We start from the raw sequence: 23,450 nt of genomic DNA on the forward strand, positions 1-23,450 counted from the left end.
CAAAGGGTTTATATACTGTAGTGTATCTGACGGGTATCCAGCCGAAGCGCAGTCCTCGGAACACAAGGCTACGTGGAAAATGTACTAGCAGACAAAACATACTGCGGACGATCGAGAATGGAGCCAGATATTAAATGGAACAAAGGGAATGAGTTAAATGAAAAGGAAATGAATAGACTAATGGAAGGATCAGAATGAACCCGGATATTAACTGTCAGAAGGATCCGGGCATATAGGGGCAGCAAGAAGCATATACAAATGGGGACTCAGGGAAATGAATTCTAGAACAGATTTGAGGAACTGGATGAACCGGACCAGATGAGAAGCTTCAGGTACGGGATATGACAGATTTCTATGTAGCTAGTTATACAGTGGCTCAAAAAAGTGTCCGGATGTTTGTGCAATTTTGAGTAATTGGATCATAGCAAGCCAGCACCTAAATATAACATATTGGTATAGGGACATGTCTGAAAGCCCTACATCATGGCTCGAATCTGAGCTATGTATCGTGGGAACAAACCCTTATATGGGCAAGATATGGTAATTCTATTCTTATGACTCATTCGGACACTTTTTTGACTTTATATTGAAATCACAAAATGAGACCATTCATACATAATAATCTTAATGAAAGTGGTACCATAATATTAATATGGTCTGATTTTAATATTATCTAAATATATAAACCCACATAAGATCATGAAATTTAACATACTCATCATGAAGCCCATCTCCTCTGCTCAAAAGGATAATATCCTTGTTCTCTCTACCTCTGGTTTATCTATCAGGAACATTGCTTCCAAAACTGGTCTTGGCAAGTCTACTATTGCTACAGTTATGAAGCAGAACATACCAGATAAGGAAAATGTCAAAATGGGATGTCCTCCTAAGCTTACCCTACAAAACAAAAGAGCTGTTGTTCATCAAATTCTGTCTGGCAAGGCTTCAAATGCTGTACAAGCCACCAAGTTCATCAATTCCATTATCTCTACTCCTGTCTCCACCCAAACAATCAGAAACACCCTCAAGGCAGCCAATCTCAAGGCTGTAACCAAGAAGAAAAAACCTCTTCTCTCAGGAGCTCATAGGAAGAGAAGATTGGCCTTTGCTTTAAAGCACCAGCATTGGACTGTGGAAGACTGGAAGAAGGTTATTTGGTCAGATGAAACAAAAATCAATAGAATGGGGTCAGATGGTCAGGAATATGTGTGGAAAAAGGCAGGAGAACCCCTAGGAGAAAGAGAAGTTAAGGATACACTGAAGTTTAGAGGAGGAAGTATGATGGTATGGGGCTGCATGGGGTGGAATGGTGTTGGGATTCTCTGTGAGGTGGAGGGAAGGATGAATGCAGAGCAGTACATCTCCATCCTAGAGGAGTGTCTACTCAAAAGCATGCAGGAGTCAGGAATTAATGAAGAAGACATTATCTTTCAACAAGATAATGACCCCAAGCATACCTCAAAGCTGGCCACAAAATGGTTTGACCATGACATCAATGTTCTATTATGGCCAGCACAGTCCCCAGACCTCAATCCCATTGAACATCTCTGGGAATTACTCAAGAGACTACTTGCTGCCTATCAAGATCCTCCAAAGGGGCTATTTGAACTATGGGAGAGAGTTGCAGTAGAATGGGCAAAAATTGCCAAAGAGGAGTATCAGGAATTGATAGAAAGTATGCCTAGAAGGGTTGCAGCAGTTATTAAAGCCAAGGGAGGCAACACAAAGTACTAGAATCATACAATAAGATTGGTTTAACACAAAGTCAAAATGTGTCCGAATGAGTCACAAGAATAGAATTACCATATCTTGCCCATATAAGGGTTTGTTCCCACGATACATAGCTCAGATTCGAGCCATGATGTAGGGCTTTCAGACATGTCCCTATACCAATATGTTATATTTAGGTGCTGGCTTGCTATGATCCAATTACTCAAAATTGCACAAACATCCGGACACTTTTTTGAGCCACTGTATAAGGACCAAGGAACTCTCACAAATACGGGACCTTTCTGTGGTAGGGAGTTTCCTGATACAATTTGGTCCATGATACCTTGACACCTTGACACCTTGCCCAGTACACCCAGTTACCCGCTCCTTATAGTGCGAACCTCTGCCATTCCTTTATCCTGATCCCTCTCATCTGTTCCCGATAATATCCACTCATTGTCTATCCCGTACCATTATCACCCATTGAGTCCGCAGTTCCCGTGCATCGGACTACCCAATTTACTTAAGACCCGACATTTTGACCTTCGGGTTATCCTTTTCTTGACCGAAAAGACACTAACTATCATTCTTATATCAGACAGCTGGCCCCTTTAGGGTTGAACTAGCCTTGGGCTAAGCAAGACCCACATAGGTATTTGGTAGGCTGAGCCCCTTCAGTGACAAATCCCGTATTATACGGGTCACCCGACCTACATAATATCCTGTGTAATATGGTCAGCGGATCATGGGCCGATGTTATGTATATTCCCGATGTTGACGGGTGGGCCGGGAGGAATATTATTTCCAATGGAGATGGGTGGGCCCATCTATGCTGATGTTATATATATCATTGATGATGGCGGATGGGCCGGGAGAAATATTATGATGGAGATGGGTGGGCCCATGATTAATATGTAGAGTAGGATTGACATATATTAATAGACCTGAGGAGAGATGTATAACAAATATAATTATATAGACCGGTGGGCCGATGTAGGGGTATATTAGATAGATGGGTGGGCCAACATGGGGAAATATTAGATAGACGGGTGGGCCAATGTGGGGTAATATTATATAGACGGGTGGGCCGATGTAAGGAAATATTAGATAGATGGGTGGTCCGAGGGTGAGGCAAGTTATTTATTAGATAGACGGGTGAGCCAAGGGTGAGGGGAATTATTTATTAGATATACGGGTGGGCTGACATAGGGGGATATTAGATAGACGGGTAGGCTGACGTGGGGAAATATTAGATAGACAGGTGGGCCGACATGGGGTAATATTATATAGATGGGTGGGCCGACGTAAGGAAATATTAGATAGACGGGTGGGCTGAGGGTGAGGTGAATTATTTATTACATAGACAGGTAGGCCGACGTGGGGTAATATTAGATATATGGGTGGGCCAACATACAGAAATATTAGATAGATGGGTGGGCCGAAGTGGGGAATTTACATAGACGGGTGGGCCAATGCTTGGTAATGTTAGATAGACGGTTGGGGTTAAGAAAATACAAATATAAGATGATATACATCTTTGTTGTCTTGAATCACCGAGTGCCGAGCACCGAGACCCAACACCCAACACCTGGCACCCAACACCCGAGATTCGGCACTCGGTAGGTGGTGAAATGTATACAGAAATACAAATAAGATAATACACATGTCTTTCAGAAATCACAAGTTTCAAATTTTGACTTTTGAATCACAAGTCTCATCTCAACTTTAATCACCGAGTGCCAAGTACCAAATCTCGAGTCTCGGGTCTCAGGTCTCGGGCTTCGGTACTTGGGTCTAATTTCTCGGGTCTCAGTACTCGGTACTCTGGACACAGTGATTTGAGTCAAGACAAGATTCGAAACTCCACATTTTTACGAGTTTCGAGTCCCAAGTCTCAAATCACCGAGTCCCAAGTCCCGAGTCCCGAGTCCCGAATGTTGAATCTCGGGAGTCGAAAATTATCTCCCAGAAATGTTTGCATTGAATTTCAGGTGTCGTTACTCAGTACTCAGCACTTGGTGAAGAGCCAAGAGTTTCAACGTTGGAGACAGTACCGAAGCCCGACACCCGACACCCAAATCCCCGAAACCCGGGACTACCAAACTCTAACCAAACTCGCGAAAATGTATATCATGTGAAAAACTCGAAACTCATAGAAATGTACGAGTTTCGAGTCTTGAATGACCAAGTACCAAGACCCGAGACCTGAGACGCGAGGCCCGAAGCCCGAAAATCAAACTAAACCCAACACCCGAAACCTGGGACTACCAAACTCCAACCTCCAAACTCACAAAAATGTGTATCATATAAAAAACTCGAAACTCGTAGAAATGTACGAGTTTCGAGTCTCAAATGACCAAGTACTGAGACCCGAGACCCGAGGCCCAAAGCCCGAGACCTGAGACCCAGGACTACGAAACTCCAACCTCCAAACTCGCAAAAATGTATATCATATCAAAAACTCGAAACTCATAGAAATGTATGAGTTTCGAGTCTCGAATGACCAAGTACTGAGTACCAAGTACCGAGACCCGAGACCTGAGGCTTGAGGCACGAGGCCCGAAAATCAAACTACACCCGACACCCAAAACCCGGGACTACGAAACTCCAACCTCCAAACTCGCAAAAATGTGTATCATATAAAAAACTCGAAACTCATAGAAATGTACGAGTTTCGAGTCTCAAATGACCAAGTACTGAGACCCGAGACCCAAAGCCCGAGACCCGAGACCCGGGACTACCAAACTCCAACCTCCAAACTTGCAAAAATGTATATCATATAAACAACTCAAAACTCATACATTTCTACAAGTTTCAAGTCTTGAATGACCACGTACTGAGTACCGAGTACCAAGACTCGAGACCCGAGGCTCGAGGCCCGAGGCCCGAAAATCAAACTACACCCGACACCTGAAACCCGGGACTACCAAACTCCAACCTCCAAACTAGCAAAAATTTATATCATATAGAAAACTCAAAACTTGTAGAAATGTACAAGTTTCGAGTCTTGAATGACCAGATACCGAGACCCGAGACCTGAGGCCCAAAGTTGAGACTCGGTAGTTGAATACAATGGTCTATACTCGATAGTCTTAACACAATAGTCTATTCTCAATAGTCTTAACTCAATAGTCTGATACAATAGTCTGAACTCAATAGTCTATACTCAATAGCCCAATCTCAATAGTCTTAACTCAAGACTTGGTACTCGGTACTTGGTAGCTGGGACTCGATACATGGTAGTCGGGACTTGGTACTTGATACATGGTGGTCGAGACTCAGTGCTCAATACCCGAAACTCGAAACTCAGTACTTGGTAGTTGGGACTCGAGACTCGGTAGTCGAGACTCGATACTCAATACTTGGTAGCCGAGACTCAATAGTCTTAACTTGATAGCCCAAACTCGAGACTTGGTACTTGATACAAGGGAGTCGGTACTTGGTACAACTTGCAGGGAGTTGGTACTCAATCCAAGGGAGTTGAGACTTGATACAAGGGAGTTGACACTCGGTACTCAAGACTCAGTACTTGATACAAGGGAGTTGGTACTCGATATAAGGGAGTCAGTATTCAATACAAGGGAGTTGGTACTCGATCCAAGGGAGTTGGTAATCCGGTACCTGATACAAGGGAGTTGGTACTCGGTACAAGGGAGTGGACAAATCCCTGTGATCCAGTATACCTACCTTCTCCTGGTGGTTTACCCCTGTGAAATTTTGTCCTGTAGGACCGGACCTCAAGGAGGGTAGGAAGTCTATTCATATTCATATTCTTAGTGTTTCTATGGCTTAGTTACTTTAAAATATGTATAGGATCCTTCTACAGGAGCAAAATCATACACAATCATAAATTCGATGTTTTTGATGTTTTGCACTCCATTACACTTGCACACAAAATCCAGCCTGCTCATATATCATTAGTGGTACATATATATGTACATTGTATTCTAAAGATCAGTGCAAAATAGGCGAGAGGATTGAGCTAGTGTATATGCTCTCTGTTTCTACTGATAAGATGCTCATACCTTCCAAACATTGATATTTAATATTAAGACACCTGGAGTACCTTTCAAATATATTCAGTATTATAGGCCTAACTTTACAGAACGATCTAACAAGAATTGAATGCTGAGGACATGAAATGGATGAGAAATTGAGTGTGGGAAACTCAAAAGACCCAAAACATCGAAAATGGTCATTTGAGTAGTTGTTGGACCTTAATGCTGCATGAACTTACTTTACCATCAAATCACTTCCACACATCCTCCACACTCAGGGCAAAGTGTGGTATAGGTTCCTCATGTAGTGTAACCTATATCCTACTAATATTTAACAAAATATCAAATTTATATCATATGAAAATGTGACTTTTATGTGATAGGTGTCAATTGTTACATTTCACACATATGTCACTTTGCTTCCCTTTCACTCAATACTTGATGGATCTGTCTGAAACTTGTGGGCTATGGCTAGAATATGTGAGACATATAACAAGTATCTTATCATAAGATCTTGATGTTTTAAATAATTGGGGCCTGCATGTGAGTCAATTATGAAATGTCATTATGATGCTTAGCCGTTTTGACAAAATATGTGCTGCCAGTCAAGGCAAAAATATAGGTAAGATATAAGCTTCACCAAAATAATTATCAGGCTTAGGTGTATTCACAATAATTGAAGTCCAATGTTGAGACTATTGAGTATAGAGAATTGTATTCAACTACTGAGTCTCAACTACCATGTATTGAGTACCAAGTCTTGAGTTCCAAGTCTCGACTCCCTTGTATCAAGTCTCGACTCCCTTGTATTGAGTCTCGACTCCCTTATATTGAGTACTGACTCCCTTGGATCAAGTACGTACTCCCTTGTACCAAGTACTGACCCCATGGATCAAGTATCAACTCCCTTGTACCGAGAACTGACTCCCTTGTATTGAATACCAACTCCCTTGTACCAAGTGCCAACTCCCTTGGATCGAGTACCGACTCCCTTGTACCGATGTGCGAAATAATAATCCCGACAACGGTATATGGAAAATAGCTACCAAGAGGTAAGCCTACCAAATATCTATGTGGGTCTTGCTTAGCCTAAGGCTAGTTCGACCCTAAAGGGGTCTGCTGTCTGATATAAGAATGATAGTTAGTGTCCTTTCGGTCAAAGAGAAGATAACCCGAAGGTCAAAATGTCGGGTCCTGAGTAAATCGGGTAGTCCGATGCGCGGGAAAGTGTGGGTCTGATGCGCGGGAACTGTGGACTCAACGGGTGATAATGGTACGGGACGGACAATGAGTGGATATCGTCGGGAACAGATGAGATGAATCAGAAATAAAGGAATGGCAGAGGTTCGGACTATAAGGAGTGGGTAACTGGGTGTATTGGGCAAGGTGTCAAGGTGTCAAGGTGTCATGGACCAAATGTATTAGGGAACTCCCCTCTACAGAAAGGTAAGTTATTTGTGAGAGTCCCTTGGTCCTTATATAAGTAGCTACATAGAAATCCGGAGTCCTATAGGCGAAGATAGCGGATAGTCCGAAGGTAATATGTAAAAAGACATGAGGTACTGCGGACTATGAGAAGCACATGTAATAGCGCTGTCTACACCTAAGGTGCAGGGTATCGGGTTATCATCGGGTCGGGTACAGGTGACGTTGGGCATAGTGGGGAATGGATGGAAAGTGCACTGGTTCCCAATATCATCAAGATAGCCAATTGTGAGGCTAGCGCCAGTATGTTCGGTACACCGAGTACCAACTCCCCTGTACTGCGTACCAACTCCCTTGTACCGAGTACCGACTCCCTTGTACCGAGTACCGACTCCCTTGTACCGAGTACAACTCCCTTGTACCGGGTACTGGATTACCGACTCCCTTGGATCGAGTACTGACTCCCTTATATTGAGTTAAGACTATTGAGTATAGACTATTGTATTCAACTGCCGAGTCTCAACTACCGAGCATCAACTACCAAGTGTGTGGTATCGGGTTTCGGGTTTTGGAGTTTGGTACTTGGAGGTTGGTACTCGGTACTCGGTACTTGTATCAGACTATCGAGTTAAGACTATTGAGTATAGACTATCGTGTTATGACAATCGAGTATAGACCATTGAACTACCAAGTCTCAACTACCAAGTATCGACTACAGACTTGAAACTGGTACATTGGTAAGAGTTTTGAAGTTTGATTTTCGGGCCTCGGTTCTCGGGTCTCGGGTCTCGGTACTCAGTACTTGGTCATTCAAGACTCGAAACTCGCAGAAATGTACGAGTTTCGAGTTTTTATATGATATACATTTTTGCGAGTTTGGAAGTTGGAGTTTGGTAGTCCCAGGTTTCGGGTGTCGGGTGTAGTTTGATTTTCGGGCCTCGTGCCTCATGCCTCGAGCCTCGGGTCTCGGGTCTCAGGACTTGGTACTCAGTACTTGGTCATTTGAGACTCGAAACTCGTACATTTCTATGAGTTTCGAGTTTTTTATATGATATACATTTTTGCGAGTTTGGAGGTTGGCGTTTGGTAGTCCCAGGTCTTGGGTCTCGGGCTTCGGGCCTTGGGTCTCGGGTCTCGGTACTCAGTACTTGGTCATTCAAGACTCGAAACTCGTAGAAATGTATGAGTTTCGACATTTCTATGAGTTTTGAGTTGTTTATATGATATACATTTTTGCGAGTTTGGAGGTTGGAGTTTGGTAGTCCCGGGTCTCGGGTCTCCAGTCTCGGCACTCGGCACCCGGCACCTGGTACTTGGTACTTGGTCAATCAAGACTTGAAACTTGTACATTTCTACGAGTTTCAAGTTTTTTTTACATGATATACATTTTTGTGAGTTTGGAGTTTGGAGTTTGGTAGTACCGGGTTTCAGATTTTGGTACTTGCTACTCGGTGAAGAGTTTTGAGTTTTGAGTTTCGGGTTTCAGGGGTTGGATTTCAGTACTCGGTACATGGTACTTGGTGTTTCAAATGTGTGATGAAATACACATTTTACGTCCTATACATTTTGGCGAGTTTTGAGTTTTGAGTTTGGTAGTACCGGGTTTTGGGTTTCGCTTAACTCAATAGCCCAATCTCAATGCCCTAATCTCAATAGCTTAATCTCAATAGTCTTAACTCAAGACTCGGTACTCAATACAAGGGAGGCAGTACTCGGTCAAGACCCGTCCCTCAGATCTCAGTACACTTCACTCAATTTTTGATACCCGGGATCCATAGTCGGGACTTGAGTCTGGAATCTCAGGCTTCGGGTTTCGGGTCCCAATGGTCGGGACTTGATGTTCGGGACTCGAAACTTGTAAACATGTATAAATTTCAAGTTTTGAGTTGAGTATTGAGTTTTGTTTCTAGTCTCTAGTCTTGAATCTCAGGCTTCGGGTTTCGGGTCTCGATTTTTGGGACTCGATAGTCGGGACTCAATAGTCGTGATTCGATCGTTGGGGCTCAGATCTCATTACACTTCACTCAATTTTCAGTAGTTGGAACTTGGCATTTGGCATTTGGTTGGCTTGGATGATGTTGGCTTTCAAAGATCTATTATCATCCATTGCTCAATGAAATACCAGATGATTGGAAGTGTGCTGGATATCACATATTTGTTTGTCGAGACCCGGGTCTCAGAACTCGGTCCACTTTGCTTGAGTTTCCACTTCACCACTTTGCAAAGCTCCGTGCCATACTGCAAGACCTTCATCTTCCATCTCAAAGCTTTGATGAACAGGGCCTGGAACACGAGTTTCCACTTCACCCCTTTGCAAAGCTCCATGCCATACAACATCATTAGATGACTTTGAATTATCACCTCCTTTGATTTGGATGATATACAACTATCTGAGTTCTGCCATGTCTACAATTATCATTCTCCTGGGCCCACCCATCTATATTATATACCCCGACATCGGCCCACCCGTATATATAATAAATATTTCACCACTCCCTCGGCCCACCCGTCTACAAAATAATATTAATTCTTCGGCCCACCCATCTAATATGATATATATCTGGGCCCACCCATCTATGTGATAACAAGCACCCTTCACATACCCGGCTATTTGATACACATCTACCTTGGTACAGCCATCTACATAATATCCAACCACCTCGGCCCATCCGTCTATAGAATATTCATGTCCATCGGCCCACTCATCTACTCTACATACTCCCCACATGGGCCCACCCATCTCCATTTGGAATAATAATACTCCCGGCCCATCCGTCATAGTCGAGGATATTTCTACCTTTGGCCCATGGTCCGCTGGCCCATATTGTATGGGATATTATGCCCGTCTGTTCACTCATATAATACGGAGATATGTTACTGCAATATGTGGTAGGCTTACCTCTTGGTAGCTATTTTCCATATACTGTTGTCGGGATTATTATTTCGCACATTGCTCAAGAGCACAAGCTGAGATACTCTTGTGGCTGTAATGTAGCCTGTTGTTAAGACTGTGCTCAAGGGGCAGATCCGAAGGGCTTGGCTTCAGCTCATGCACTGCGCCCCTTACCCGAGTACATGCCCTTAATTTCCAAAGGCTAGAAACAAAGCCTGGTGGAATACAATAAATCCCAATGGGCTTTAAAGGGACAGTCTAGCAGGAAATGGAGGGTTGGTCTGGCAGAAAATAGGGGATTAGTCTGGCAGGAAATAGGGGATGGATCCGACAGCACTACAGAGGGAAAGGCTGGCGGGAAACTGAGAATTAGTTTGCCAGAAAATATGGGATTAGTCTGACAGAACTACAGAGGGAAAGGTCGATGGAAAACAGGGGATTAGTCCGCTGGACAGAAGGGGATTTTCCTGGCAGAAAATAGAGGTTTAGTCTGCTGGAAACGGTGGACAGAACAGACAGATGGAAAGACCAAAAGACAAGAAGGCAGAAGCTAGAGGTAAGGCTACACTAGACAAGGTCTAGAGTAGAAACTGATAGAGGTAGACTACCCTAAGCTGCTGCTGCTCAAGTATTGCAATGTGGAACGGGGGCTTCTGTGTGAGCAACAGCTGTGTGCTGAATTGGGGGGGAGGCACGCTCATCCTGGATCTGATTGGAGGTGACAGAGTGACTGTCATCATCTTCAATAGCATCATAATCTGTGTCATGCAGGTCACAGATTCCTGCGCACTCATTAATGAGTTGTTCAATGTGATGGGCATGTGTAACTTCTGGAGGGCACATGCCGTCTCCAGTTGGTTTCATAGTCTTTACCAACTGTAGTTTTATTTGTGAGCATATATTACAGCTATAGGATAACTCAAATATTACCTGCTTGAACTTCATCTCAAGTGAAGTAACTTTATGATTGAGCTAGTGATTCACCTTGGCCCATTGACCAAACTTAACATGAACAGTCTGCCAACCACATTGACCAAGAGGGAGCACCACATCAGTTTTGCAGAAATATGAGCCGCTAACGACATACTGGCAGAGTGGGAATTTGAGTTCAAAAAATTGTACTATCAATGCTGAAAGGATCACATTCATTTCATCTGTCCGTGCGCTCATCAAGTTAATCACCTTGTAGCCAAAGCTGTGCAGAAAGCCCTCCCGTGTGCTATGCCCAGTGGACAATGGAGAGGACCATCGGCAATTTAGGTCAGGAAATTTGGCAGCTATCCGAACCTTATGAGAACCTCTCTAGAGAGAGCACCTGTCGTGCGCGTGTTGATACACTCAAGGTGATGCTCCCCAAACTCAATGAACCACCCAAAGGTGCAACTTCAAATCAGGTCGGGCCTTAGACATTGTAGATGCCTATAGAAGCAGCCCATAAAGTTCTCATTGCAATATATGATGCATTGACATGTCACTGAAAATCCAATGGCACACAACTGACATACATGTACATTGGTAAAATCTGCCTACTTGTACTTGTCACTTGGGCTAAAAGAAAAAACATACAACATTGTAAATGATACATGCATGATGTGAAACCAGGTGGACTGTGATACAGGATCAAGATTGTCTAAGATAACATGAAGTCCAGCATGATTTCCAGTGATAGTGTGTCAATGGTCTCTGGACCACAATTTTCATCCTAGTGTTAGATGAAGCAAATTGTTTTGTGGTAGCATCAAAGGACATCCATGGTGCACAAAAGGTTTTGTTTCGCTTGGGAAGTCCAGATGCAACACTAGCTTCACTTGCACAAGATAAAGTAAGTGGCGGAGTAAAATGCAATTCAAGAGTTTCATATGCTAACCAATGGTTCAAACATCATTATTGCATTAGATCACTGATACTTACCATACTACTGACCCACCCAGCAGTTTTGATGTTTTTATCTCCAATCTCCTGGATCCTCATTAGCATGTACATATTCTCTTTCTCACTAGCTTCCTTCTCCTTCTCACTAGCCAGATTTTCAATTTTCTTCTCCTTAAGAAGTGAATTCTCCAGGTCCTTAATCTGTGAGCTGTCCTGTTGTTGGCTATCCTCTAGGTCCTTAATATGCAATCTGTTCTCTTGTTGTCTATCCTCTAAGAATTTGATTCGTGATTGGTCAAGGCTATGCTTTTGCTTAAGGACATTACATTAACACTGAGTATCCTCCAGCTGTCACTCCACATTCTTGGTGTATTGCTAGAAAATTTGTCTTGCATCCTCCTCCCTCTACAGTTGATCATACTGAAATGTTTGCAATGCTTTACAAAAGTCATCCTGTTCAACAATTCAACCCTCATGTTGTCCTTGATTCTAAGGGTGTTGTTCATTGATACAACCAGGTTGATCAACTCTTGATTTTTCATATGGGCAGGACTCACCAAGGTTTGAGTCGTGGTTGCCGCAAGTGAATGCTTACTTGTAGCAAAAAGAACAGAATCTAGATCAGGATGGATTTCAGGTAGTTGTAGCCATTCTCTATCAAACTTAAGTAAACTTGAGTCTCACTTATTGCTGGAGAGAGGCTTTGAGCTAGCCGATGTTGGTTACTGTATCCACAATCCAATAAGAAGCTGTGGTAGCCTTTTTAATATAGAATGCATGGACATCAATATTAGCAGTCATGTTGCAATGTGATTGAATCTGCAGTGAATTGTGGCAAAATTCATTGGTCTCAACCCAACTGATGTCATCTGTTTCCTTGCTGTTTCCACTCGATAATATAAATATATTGGACACTATTTACTCACAGCTCCACTTTCTTCTGTGAGACAGACATGTTTGACAATCTGCCTTATGCAAAGAAGTAGGCCAGTACTTGGCATTGGCATCCGAGTCACTGGTTATGGCTATATGTGCATGCGTCCCCTGAGCACACAGAGCTCTATATGCGCAACCGTCCTTGAACAACAGCAAGACAACAAAGTACACTTGTTGCATCTATTATCTGGTCTCTCACACACTCACTCCAGGACCAACAAAGGGGGTAGTGGGTGACATCCTGTCACTGAGGGTCAAAGAGCTCACAATTTTTAATGAATTGTCCATGGCACAAGGCTGGCAGGTGTGAGTACTTACAGTGGCACTGGAGATTAGAGATAGGTTACCTGAGAGGCTGGATTACAGTTCAGTTCGATATACAGCAACGATATACAGCAAAACACAATGTATCATATTATGCATTCTTAGAGCCAAACTACATATACTTACTGGTACTTCCACCTCGATTCAATGTGACTTGCCTTACAGCAACCATATTCAAAATGCTGTATAATTGGAAATCTGAAGTTGCACCCCAATTGAAGTACTATAGTGGGATTTACATAAAGGTCAATTGATTCTATTATTAAAACGTACTGGTGCTGAAAGCCAAATTAGAAATTTCTGACATAGTACCTGCACCTCTTTGCTTGGCTGTGCAGTTATCAATTAGTCGAAGCTTTCGATTATAATCATTATCTATCCCAGACTCAATCTTCTGAAGGTTTTGTGTTACTAATAGCTGTAATAAAGCTTATAGTCTAAATGGCTGCTGATCTACTAGTGACACCATGTACTCAGGCTCTGGCAAATGGCCATTCAACTTCCTTGATGTGCACTGTGGCCATGTCAACCAAAATTTTGATATAACTTACACCACCAGGTCAAATGACAAGCAGCTCAGCCAATGCCTGACTCAAATGACCTATTTCCAGTCACAGCAGACCTCAACTTCCTTGGCTACCCCGATAATCACCCCACCATGACTGGGATTGATATTGGTGAATAGCTGTTAGTGTTTATGATTAACTTTTCAAACTCCGCCTCCTCTGATCTGCCTATAGGCAATCATGATGCTTGTAGCAACCTATCACTTCTACATTATTGCACTTATGCATACTTTCATCAGGAGCCTAGGGCATCTTTTCTGTTGATGACATCTGTATGATGCCTCCAGGCTCAGAGGATGTGCCACCTCTTGGAGAGACCTTGCCTCTTGATAAGCTGTTGCTTCTCAATGGGCTGTCACCATCTAGAGAGCCTTTACCTTTTCCACCTCATCAATTTGAGTCACAAAGTCACCAACCCTTAGAAAAACATATGTAAGTTGCGGTCAAAATTGAGGTGTTTCATGGTGAGAGAGGCATCCATCAGGTCCACCAGTCCCACCTGCCATCACTCCAGTGCCTCCTGCACTGGCTATTCCGCCTACAGTAGACCTAGCTGTCCCAGATGTCCATTCTGGCAATAGACCTGGTGTTCCAAGGCCTGATACAGTGCCTCCTCAACCTGCACACATACTAGTTGTGCCAGCAGCAGACCCAGCTCCTCCTCCACCCACTTCTTCTATTGTCATTGGTGTCAAACTGCCTACTCAAGCCAGATACCATTGACGCCTCGCCCAGCATCAGTACTCACTTGACATCCTTGAGTGCTTTAGCATAGCTGATTGCAAGCCTGATGCAAATGGCTAACAATGAAAGGTTGTGAGCCAGCTGGAGCAAATGGAGAACTGCATTTGAGTGAGACACCTTGATTGTGACATGTGTAAGGCAGGATCATATGGAAATAGATTTCCCAGCAGGCACTTTGTCTGTCTGACACAGCTGGACTTGTGCTTCTACTGGCTGCACGATGAGGTGGACAGACAGATGATTTCACCAGTCTTTGTCCCCACTGCAGAGTAGTCTGCAGACATTCTGACCAAGGCCCTACCTCAAGTCAAGGTTGACTTGTTCTATTATATCAGGGGGAAGTGTTAGTTACATGATCATTCACCTCTACTGTACACATTTCTACTCATTTTATAGCCTCTATATCTATATATCGACTACCTATATGTCTCTATCCATTCACTTACTTTCCTGACCTCCCTAGGACTTGTCTAGGTTGAGTTATCCCTTACCTTTGTGTTCTGGCTTCTCTGATTACATTTGTTTATCATACATCGCTCATATCCTAGAGTCCAGTGCCGACTTACTCTGGACTCTAGGTACTATATACCTACCTTTACTATACTTCTATACATTGGCAACTTACTCTTACTCTGGACTCTAGTCCTAGTCTTCTTTGGTCACTCAGTAGCCTGAACTTACTGTATCAGGAAAGTACCAACTTTGGCCCAGAGACATAGCATTGTTGGACAGTCGAGGGATGACCCCTTGGATGATAGTGGGAAACATCTACCTGGTGTTGACATGATCATACCTTGGACATTCTGTATATGTCCTTTCTTTTTCCTATGTCTCTAGAACTGCATAGCACCTTCAACGCTCAGCCAGCCACAGATCCTCCATAGCTGCCTACATACTGCTTCATCTCATTGTCTATTACTCTCACTGAGGTGCACATTTTGTAATATCTATCTGACACTTAGACTGTCATCTGCATCTAGCCACTGGTACTATACTATATATAATGTTTCATCTGGTAATTCCACCATGGCTAAGATTGTGCCTCGAGAAACTTAGTATAGGTGTGCATTACAGATTGTCCTTGTATGGGCCCATCAATGGACTATTAAATACCTATTTCTCATCTACCGAGCAATTTCTCATCAAGCCACAAGTGCAGGTGTGACATCAGGTACCATCCATTAATTCCCAGCCCCAATCTGCTGTTCTTGGCATGTTGGACAAGGACTGTGAAGATGTCGAGAGCTCGTGTCAGGACCTCATTCCCGATTTCCTTGTAGTGTACTTTGTGTTGATCAATCTATAATATTCCTGTGCTGATCCTGGAGGCCAAAAGAAGCTTTGTTGGATATACACACTGCAACTTTATACAAAAGCAACATTACATCAACTGGTTGAAGACATTGCACAACTTGAAGAAGCCTCCAAGTCAACTTCTGGATTTCTGGGTGATATTTCTCACAGGCACGACTTAACATAGTCTTTAACATACATGCAGATTCCTGGCCAAGTATATTCTTAGTGGATAAGTTCCAGAGTGCAGTTCTGACCAAAATGACCAGATAGGGGGTGATTGTAGGTATACCAGAGGACACATAGGTGTAGGTTATTGGATCCTGCTTCAAATAAATATCATGTTGTACCCTGGAGCCTGGCATTGCTCATTCAAACATTGGTAGATATCTAGCCCCAGAGCCTCCCATTCTCAAGGTTGGAGTATGCGAGGACTCTGGTATCAACCACACATTGTCAGACATTGTTTTGGCTAACATATGTGTTAGCAAACAAGATGATGACTGGTGATTGGTTGAGGGTGTGTATGCATGTTCAACCAGCTCTGAAAAAGCCTTATCTGCCATTTATTTAAGCACACCACATTGACATCAACGGATGGGCAGAGATGCATGAAGCTACTGGTGGCATAGTTGAGTATGTTTTTGAGGGCGGAGATAGACATGATGGAGGACAAGTTGCAAAAGTTGTTAAAGTGGCACTGGAGTTATCCAAGGCTTGGCTTGGGGTGGTGATGAGGTTGCTTGCAAGTGGTGGAACAGATGAGATGCACCATTTAAAGTGCAAAGTATAGATCATATAGATTTAAAATCCTTGGCATTGATTAGAATACATAGTGACCATTATCTCTGCTATTGCCTTGTGTCTAATCAAGAATGATATTGTCACAAGATTGCATGCAGGCTTTGGAAGATACAAGTACAATTGTATCAACCAGTTACATAAAAGTTTGCAACAAGCATGGTATGACATAACCAACCCTGTTGCCATGTACAACAGATGCCTGCTACATATATCCCGGAGGTATACTCCATATGTCTCAAGTACTTTGAGATTGTTCAGATATTTCAAATCTAGGAGAAAGCCGCTGGGAGAACCTAATTGATATTTATGTAAATTCCGGCTACTATAAGATCCTTGGAAGCAGCTGCAGAATATGTTGGGCCAAATGTTCAGACCATTTGAATTAAGGCGCATAGAGCCTCATGAATTGCAAACATATCTTGTCATTCAATTTGAACTCAAGAGTTACTAAACCCCTGAAGGTGTGATCTGTCATTAACATAGTGCAGATCTGGTGTGTGAAGGTGAACAGTGTCTCCAGCTTGCAAGGAGAGCTTTGAGAATGTGATCTCAGCCTTTTGGGTAAAGGAAATATCCCATCCGGCTTAGTGGTGAAGCTGGATGTCATTGGGATGGGGATCAGTGGAAAGTTTTCATCAGAAGGCCCATCTAGTATATGCTGGGGACAGCAGCCAGGATAGTGGAATGTCTTCTTCATCATCCACCACTATGACCTCACCCTTCATGTTCCATAATGATATCTGAAGTCTGATAGTTCAAATTAGTATTTTGTTATAAATTAGATTAAGAAAACTTACTGTAGATGCACCATCTGTCAAGTACTTTGATCAAACAATACAAAAGTTTGGAAGAGATAGCTCATCATCATCATCGCCTGAAAATAGGGCAGTGGTCGCTTCTGACCAGTCTTCTGCGATGAAAGAATCACCTAGGTAATTAGTCAACTTGGTGAGCATATTGTTGTAGCTGGATGCTTTGGAGGTCAAAAAAATCTTGAAGATGTCCTATACTCGACGATCTGTCAAGGGCGATAAGGGCAATGCTGTAGTAATATTAGTATGGGCATAACACTCCTCCTGGGATATGAGGTGGTGCATTTTGGCATTCCTAGATAGATACTTTGTAATGATATATTAACTATACTAAGGTTGCTATCTTATATGGTGTTGGGGATGATGATGGAGGAGGAAAAGAGACCTGTGATTGCAAAGGTGAGTCTTTTATAGGGATGACCTATTGCAGCTGCTTACCACATAGTGTGGACGGTCATAGTACACACTCCAACATTGGACACATTGAACTGGCAACAGTAGATGGACACCACAACTGTGGACCCAACTATTGTTATCATTGTTATCATGTCCATTGAATGGCGGGCAGCCGCTGTGGACAACCAATGGTATTTTGGGACCGGGATTTCCCGGTTCATTTATTAGGTGGGCTTTCCCATGATAAATATGAGTGATAGGGATCCTTTTTCAAAAAATCCAGGACATTGGAATCCACAATTTTGTACAATTATGAGAAGCAGCGGTGGGTATGTACATTGGTAAGGCAATTGGTACAGACATAACACAAATTCAGGCCCCTGAATGATAGCACTAATGCGGCCTAGAATAGCAAAAACAGTGAATAGGTACATTATGTGGCCAGTACCGCCAAATGAATGATGTGTGCTTACTATGAGTTGGGAAAGACCATTTGGGCTCTTCCACCAACCCATTTCACATCATCTGGGCTCTCCCGCCTATCATTCTATTGGCAACTGGGCCTTCCTACCAACCCTGTACACATCAACTGGGCTCTCCCGCCTGTTGTTCCATTGTTGCTATTAAGGCATCTAGGCCGCATTAGTGCTATCATTCAGGGGCCTGAATTTGTGTTATGTCTGTACCAACAATGTACATACCCACCACTGCTTCCCATAATTGTACAAAATTGTGGATTCCAATGTCCTGGATTTTTTGAAAAAGGATCCCTATCACTCATATTTATCATGGGAAAGCCCACCTAATAAATGAACCGGGAAATCCCAGAGACATGCTAGAGTGATCCCAGTTGGGATTGGGAAAGATCACAAATAGGTATTTGGGATAGCCCAGATACTTGCTTCAGTGTGGGCCAGGACATCCCAGAACATAGGGTAAAATAATGGGAGTATCATCCTAGAAGACACCTAGTAGGTTCTTTGCTAGCCACAAACACATGGACCTAAGAGGTCATTTCAAGTGGTTGACTGAAGTGGTAAATTGTGGCTAACAGTTAATGCCAGCGGACTTTGAAGAAATGTGGTGTTCCCTACATTACGGGCGACTGCATGTCAGGTGTAAGTCATTGTAGTGTGTCTCTTACAGTACTGCAAGACAGCTGCCACTGGACTTTGGTGCTACAATTACTGTTTCTCCAAACATGTTGATGAAGAGATTCAGATTCTTTTCATTCAAGTGGAACATTGCTCATGCGCTGTAATTGCCAAGCAAAAAACATTTTCATTTTTCCCTCCCCACCAGCTTACAGAAGGTTCATAGTTTCCTGGAGTCTCATCTTGGGAAGAAGTTCATGAAAGTCTTCGTAGACAAATATAACAATATATAGATCTGCCATCCAGACCAAGTCTTTGGCTGGACAGCTATATCTTACCATACCACATAAAGAGGCACAACTTGATTGAAGTCAGGTCCTCGACAAATCATCATGGAATAGGGATGCACATTATACATGTTCCTCTGATGGCAGCCAAGAAGGCGCTAGATCACCTGGTTTGTACTCTCAACCAACGTCTTGGGGATGAAGAATGCATGCTGGTATTATTTCCATCACAACAGGACAGAGAAGGCTTTGTATTGGGTAAGAGGAAATCCATACTTGTGCATTTATTTAATTAGGTCAGCATGCTTTAAATCTGTTGGGTGGGGAATAAACACCTAATATAGTACATTGGGCACAGAGAAAATCCATGCTTTAGTAATCACCTATTCCCTGTTAACCAAATGTGGGCCTAGGCACACCCATCCCATCATGAACTTTATCCTTCATGAGATAAGCAATAACATATTTTTTCTATTAATCCAAGGCGCAACAGCATATTCCAACACTTTACCGCAAATGAACAGTATGGTGCCAGGAAAATAATCTAGCTCCGCTCCCACATCCACTAACCTAATTATTGAAGTATGGCCTATGCCCAGACTGACTAGAAGATCATACAGGGTAGGCACACCCTGTCATATACCATACATGGAGCCCCCTAAATCATATTCCATCTCTCCTGACAAATAATGTCCGTATTTTTGAAAGGTAGCCAAGCTATATCTTCACCCTATGCCCACTCATCGGCAGGATAATCCCACATCCCAGTTTTCATTGGACATACCCCTCAGCAGGATCCACCCTCCTTCCCCTAACCTGTCGATACAAAGTCCGGATCTCTGCAGCTAGTCTGCCATCCCATGTCATACATCATTGGCACCTCTTGTCTAGAGACCCTCCACTCCTCCACTCCTTTTGCATACCTCGAGTTACTAAATGTTAGATCCACTCAACCCCTAAAACATTGGATCCACTTGATAGTTCATCTCTGTCCCCATTTCTTGTGATCTGCCTGACAGTTCATTTCCGCCCCTGCTTCTACTCTGTTACCACATTTGTATAGTCCCCTTGTCCTAACCCCTATATGCCTGGATCTGCTTGACAGTTAATATCTGACTTCATTCTCAATCATATCTCCTATGCCTGGATCCATTCAACACTTCACCACTGTCTCCATTCTTGATTGTTCCTGTATCATTTTCTTTGCGCCTGTCAACTTAACCTTTACATATATTCCTCATGCCAACTTAGAACTCTGCTGACTGTGTTGTGGGTGAGGAAATAGGGATGCTAACTCTGGAAGTCACAAATAAATAACCTCTAGAGGCAAGCTAAGTAGAATCATCCCAAAGGGATGCTACTGAGTCTAATCTCTATAAGATGATGAGAGGATCAAAACCGCTGGGAAGCCAAGACTGTGTGAAGGTGTGTATAAATGCGTGGAGATAATGCGACGGGTGCGCAAGATATGCGAAGTATGCGAAACAGAATGGCCAATGCATTTTATGTGTGGAACAGAGAGCCGACAGCGGCAAATGATAGGAATCCTTAAGAGATGGAGTAGATGAGTCTCACTGCAACTAGACAGATGATAGACAAATGTGATGATGATATTAGCGCTCTAAGTGTAAGTCGGCCAAAAACAAATAAACACTCCAAGTACGGAAAAGTAAGTAAGTACAAATTGTTCTGATTCCTTTAGATATATGTGTAGCTACACATGCTCAAAGGATGCGGAAGCACAATGGAAGCAGATATGTATGTAACACTATGTGCAAGAGACCCTGTATGTGGTTAGCGACGGTAATAACAATGAGAGTATGCACCAATGGAGCTGGACAGACAGGATAGGACATGGGAGGACAATCCGATGAGTGAAAGTGATTCCGTGTAGCTTGTTGGTGTAGACTACCAATGCAGATGAGTGCAAATATAAGTGCTCATCCCAAGGGGATTACTACTGAAGGAAAGTCTTCATGTTATATGTGCAAAGGAATCAACCCTATGGGCTTAAGATCTATGCGGCTGATGCGAAGGCAGAAAAGAAAGTCCAGTGTAAAAACTGATGTCCGGACAGAGGCGGACCTGACAGAACGGATGTCTAGCAGTGCAATTGTGACTTAGTGATGTATCAAGGTATCAAGGTCTTGATGTAATGAGCTACCAGAAGTGATCTGTAGAACAGATGATAGTTGACTGAGTATGGTGATGGCGGAAGCACAAGTGTCCGTGCTAAGATCTGTCTGCGGTACAGAAAGCTAAGGGGACTTGATCACACGGACTTAGACACAAAATCCAAGGAAGTAGAATAAAGTGATATTGGCAGAGATCAGTACAACTATTTATTGTGATCTGTAAGAATTCGGAGTCCTCTGAGCGGCAGTGGTAAGTACAGGCTAGTCTGTAGTGCAATAATATGTAATGGTAACAAGTGGCCTCGTGCATGGGAACATACATGTAATATGGACTGTGGATGATCAGCATGACAAGAAAGAGAAAGAACAAATAATGCACCAATGGGGATGGATGGACATGGATGGTCAGTGTTAAGACCGTGTTCAACGGGTCGGACCGGAGGGGCTTAGCTTCAGCTCGTGCGCTGCGCTCTTTACCCGAGTACGTGCCCCTAATTTACAGGGGGTTGGATATCGTCGGCTGAAGGGTATAGACGGGCCGGACGAGAGAGAGAAGACTACCCGAAGGTAGAGGCGGAGGTATTTAGCCTTAGGGATATAATCCCGAGGCTCGGAGGATCGGACTAGGGTAATAATCCCAAGAGCCGAGAGGACACGAGGATTGAACAGAGTCTAAGTTAATATTCGAACTGAGGAAATACTACGGGTTACAAAGGGTTTATATACTGTAGTGTATCCGACAGGTTTCCGGCCGAAGCGCAGTCTTCGGATCAGAGGGCTATGTAGGAAATGTACTAACAGATATGAACTGCTGCGGACGATTGAGAATGGAGCCGGAGATTAAATGAAACAGGGGGGACAAGTTAAATGAAAGGGAAATGAATAGACTAACAGACGGATCAGAATGAACCCGGATATTAACTGTCAGAAGGATCCGGGCGTATAGGGGCATCAAGAAGCATATACAAATGGGGACACGGGGAAATGAATTCTAGAATGGAACCGAGAGAACGGACGGACCGGACCGGACGAGAAGCTTCAGGTACGGAATATGACAGTATCCCCCCATTAAGGCCGAGCCCACGAGGCCGAGGCCGGATGTCCGATCCGATGATAAGAGCGCGAGAACGGACCCAGATTTTTTAGCGAAAAATTGATAAAGGGTTGAGGGTCTTTGATGGGACGCCATTCCCTTTGATTCTTACCACCCACCAAATCCACTATCATGTCCCAGACCCCATCCGACTCTACCCCGGCTACCAATGCCCGGCTTGCGGCCATCCGGGCCCGGCTAAACGCAGCGCAGCAAGAGCTGGCCCAGGAGGAAGAGAGAGTACTCGCGGAAATGGAAGCCGAGAGAAAGCGTTTGGAGGAGGAGAAGCGTTTGGAGGAGGAGAAGCGTTTGGAGGAGGAGAGGCTGAAGGAGGAGGAGAGATTAAGGGAGGAGCAGAAGAAGAAGGACATAGAGGAGACCCGGAAGAGGCTTGCTGAGAAGTCCGCTTCGTCCGGGCCTGCAGTGAGTAGCGCATTTCGTCGGCCGATGTTTTTTGTCTGATGGACATAGGCTTCTGTCGGGCCCAAGGACGTCGGACGACCCTGTAAGCCCTGCTCCGATAAGAAGCGGGCCTGCGTTTACTCGGGCGTGTCTGCCACAGGCCGGGTGAGTGGATTTCTTTCGTCCGGATGTGAGTTTTACTGATATTTTGAAGCCGGTCAACGCGTGTGACCACTGTCACACTGCGAAGATGAAGTGCCATGGTGGGGCACCACCCGTCCGGACGGATACGGACAAGGGCAAGAGTAAGAAGCGGCCCCGTACTGCGGGGACTCCGTCTCCTAAGGGTAAGGCGAAGAGGCGTCAGAGGAGTCCGGTTCCTTTGGACGACTCTGTTGAGATCGTCCCCGGCCCCTTACCCAGCATCATCAGCGAGGAGCAGGATTTCCTGGAGTACGACGATCAGGCTTGGGTGGCGGCCGTCAACGACATGGTCGCGGAGTTGGCCCGGACCAACAGTCTTCTCGAGAGGACTGTTGAAGCGGCCGAAAGTAGTACCGGTGCCATCGGCCGGCTCCTGGAGCAACAAAGGGTCTTCCAGGCCCTCTTTCTGACTGAGATGAGGATGTTTTTCCAGAGGGAGAGGGAGTTGGAGAAGGGGCCGGA

The 23,450-nt window shown here is 43.9% G+C and overlaps 4 protein-coding genes across 4 annotated transcripts; 1 reads left to right on the forward strand and 3 right to left on the reverse strand.

Annotated features, from left to right (window-relative positions):
- Positions 1 to 9,218: 9,218 nt before the first annotated feature.
- DEU56DRAFT_753526 (uncharacterized protein) lies at positions 9,219 to 10,053 on the reverse strand (the record flags this gene model as incomplete). The annotated part of the gene is made up of 5 exons (XM_041349722.1): positions 9,219 to 9,452; positions 9,640 to 9,643; positions 9,737 to 9,806; positions 9,853 to 9,979; positions 10,033 to 10,053. The coding sequence occupies 5 exons, from the start codon at positions 10,051 to 10,053 to the stop codon at positions 9,219 to 9,221; spliced, it is 456 nt and encodes a 151-aa protein (XP_041211884.1).
- A 597-nt stretch (positions 10,054 to 10,650) lies between these two features.
- On the reverse strand, positions 10,651 to 10,971 carry DEU56DRAFT_909672 (uncharacterized protein; the record flags this gene model as incomplete). Its single annotated transcript, XM_041357120.1, has 2 exons — positions 10,651 to 10,902; positions 10,957 to 10,971. The coding sequence occupies 2 exons, from the start codon at positions 10,969 to 10,971 to the stop codon at positions 10,651 to 10,653; spliced, it is 267 nt and encodes an 88-aa protein (XP_041211885.1).
- Positions 10,972 to 11,656: 685 nt separating this feature from the next.
- On the reverse strand, positions 11,657 to 14,410 carry DEU56DRAFT_753527 (uncharacterized protein; the record flags this gene model as incomplete). The annotated part of the gene is made up of 13 exons (XM_041349723.1): positions 11,657 to 11,728; positions 11,938 to 12,210; positions 12,456 to 12,514; positions 12,583 to 12,657; positions 12,825 to 12,923; positions 13,042 to 13,075; positions 13,153 to 13,181; positions 13,285 to 13,381; positions 13,432 to 13,488; positions 13,781 to 13,820; positions 13,865 to 13,892; positions 14,224 to 14,322; positions 14,356 to 14,410. 13 exons carry the CDS (start codon positions 14,408 to 14,410, stop codon positions 11,657 to 11,659), a joined length of 1,017 nt encoding a protein of 338 aa, XP_041211886.1.
- A 1,958-nt stretch (positions 14,411 to 16,368) lies between these two features.
- On the forward strand, positions 16,369 to 18,001 carry DEU56DRAFT_753528 (uncharacterized protein; the record flags this gene model as incomplete). Its single annotated transcript, XM_041349724.1, has 7 exons — positions 16,369 to 16,548; positions 16,664 to 16,679; positions 17,049 to 17,058; positions 17,119 to 17,216; positions 17,368 to 17,497; positions 17,713 to 17,776; positions 17,879 to 18,001. 7 exons carry the CDS (start codon positions 16,369 to 16,371, stop codon positions 17,999 to 18,001), a joined length of 621 nt encoding a protein of 206 aa, XP_041211887.1.
- Between the last annotated feature and the right edge of the window lie 5,449 nt (positions 18,002 to 23,450).

This window comes from Suillus clintonianus (genome assembly GCF_016758775.1).
Source record: "Suillus clintonianus strain FC179 chromosome Unknown DEU56scaffold_14, whole genome shotgun sequence".
NCBI classification, from domain to species: domain Eukaryota; kingdom Fungi; phylum Basidiomycota; class Agaricomycetes; order Boletales; family Suillaceae; genus Suillus; species Suillus clintonianus.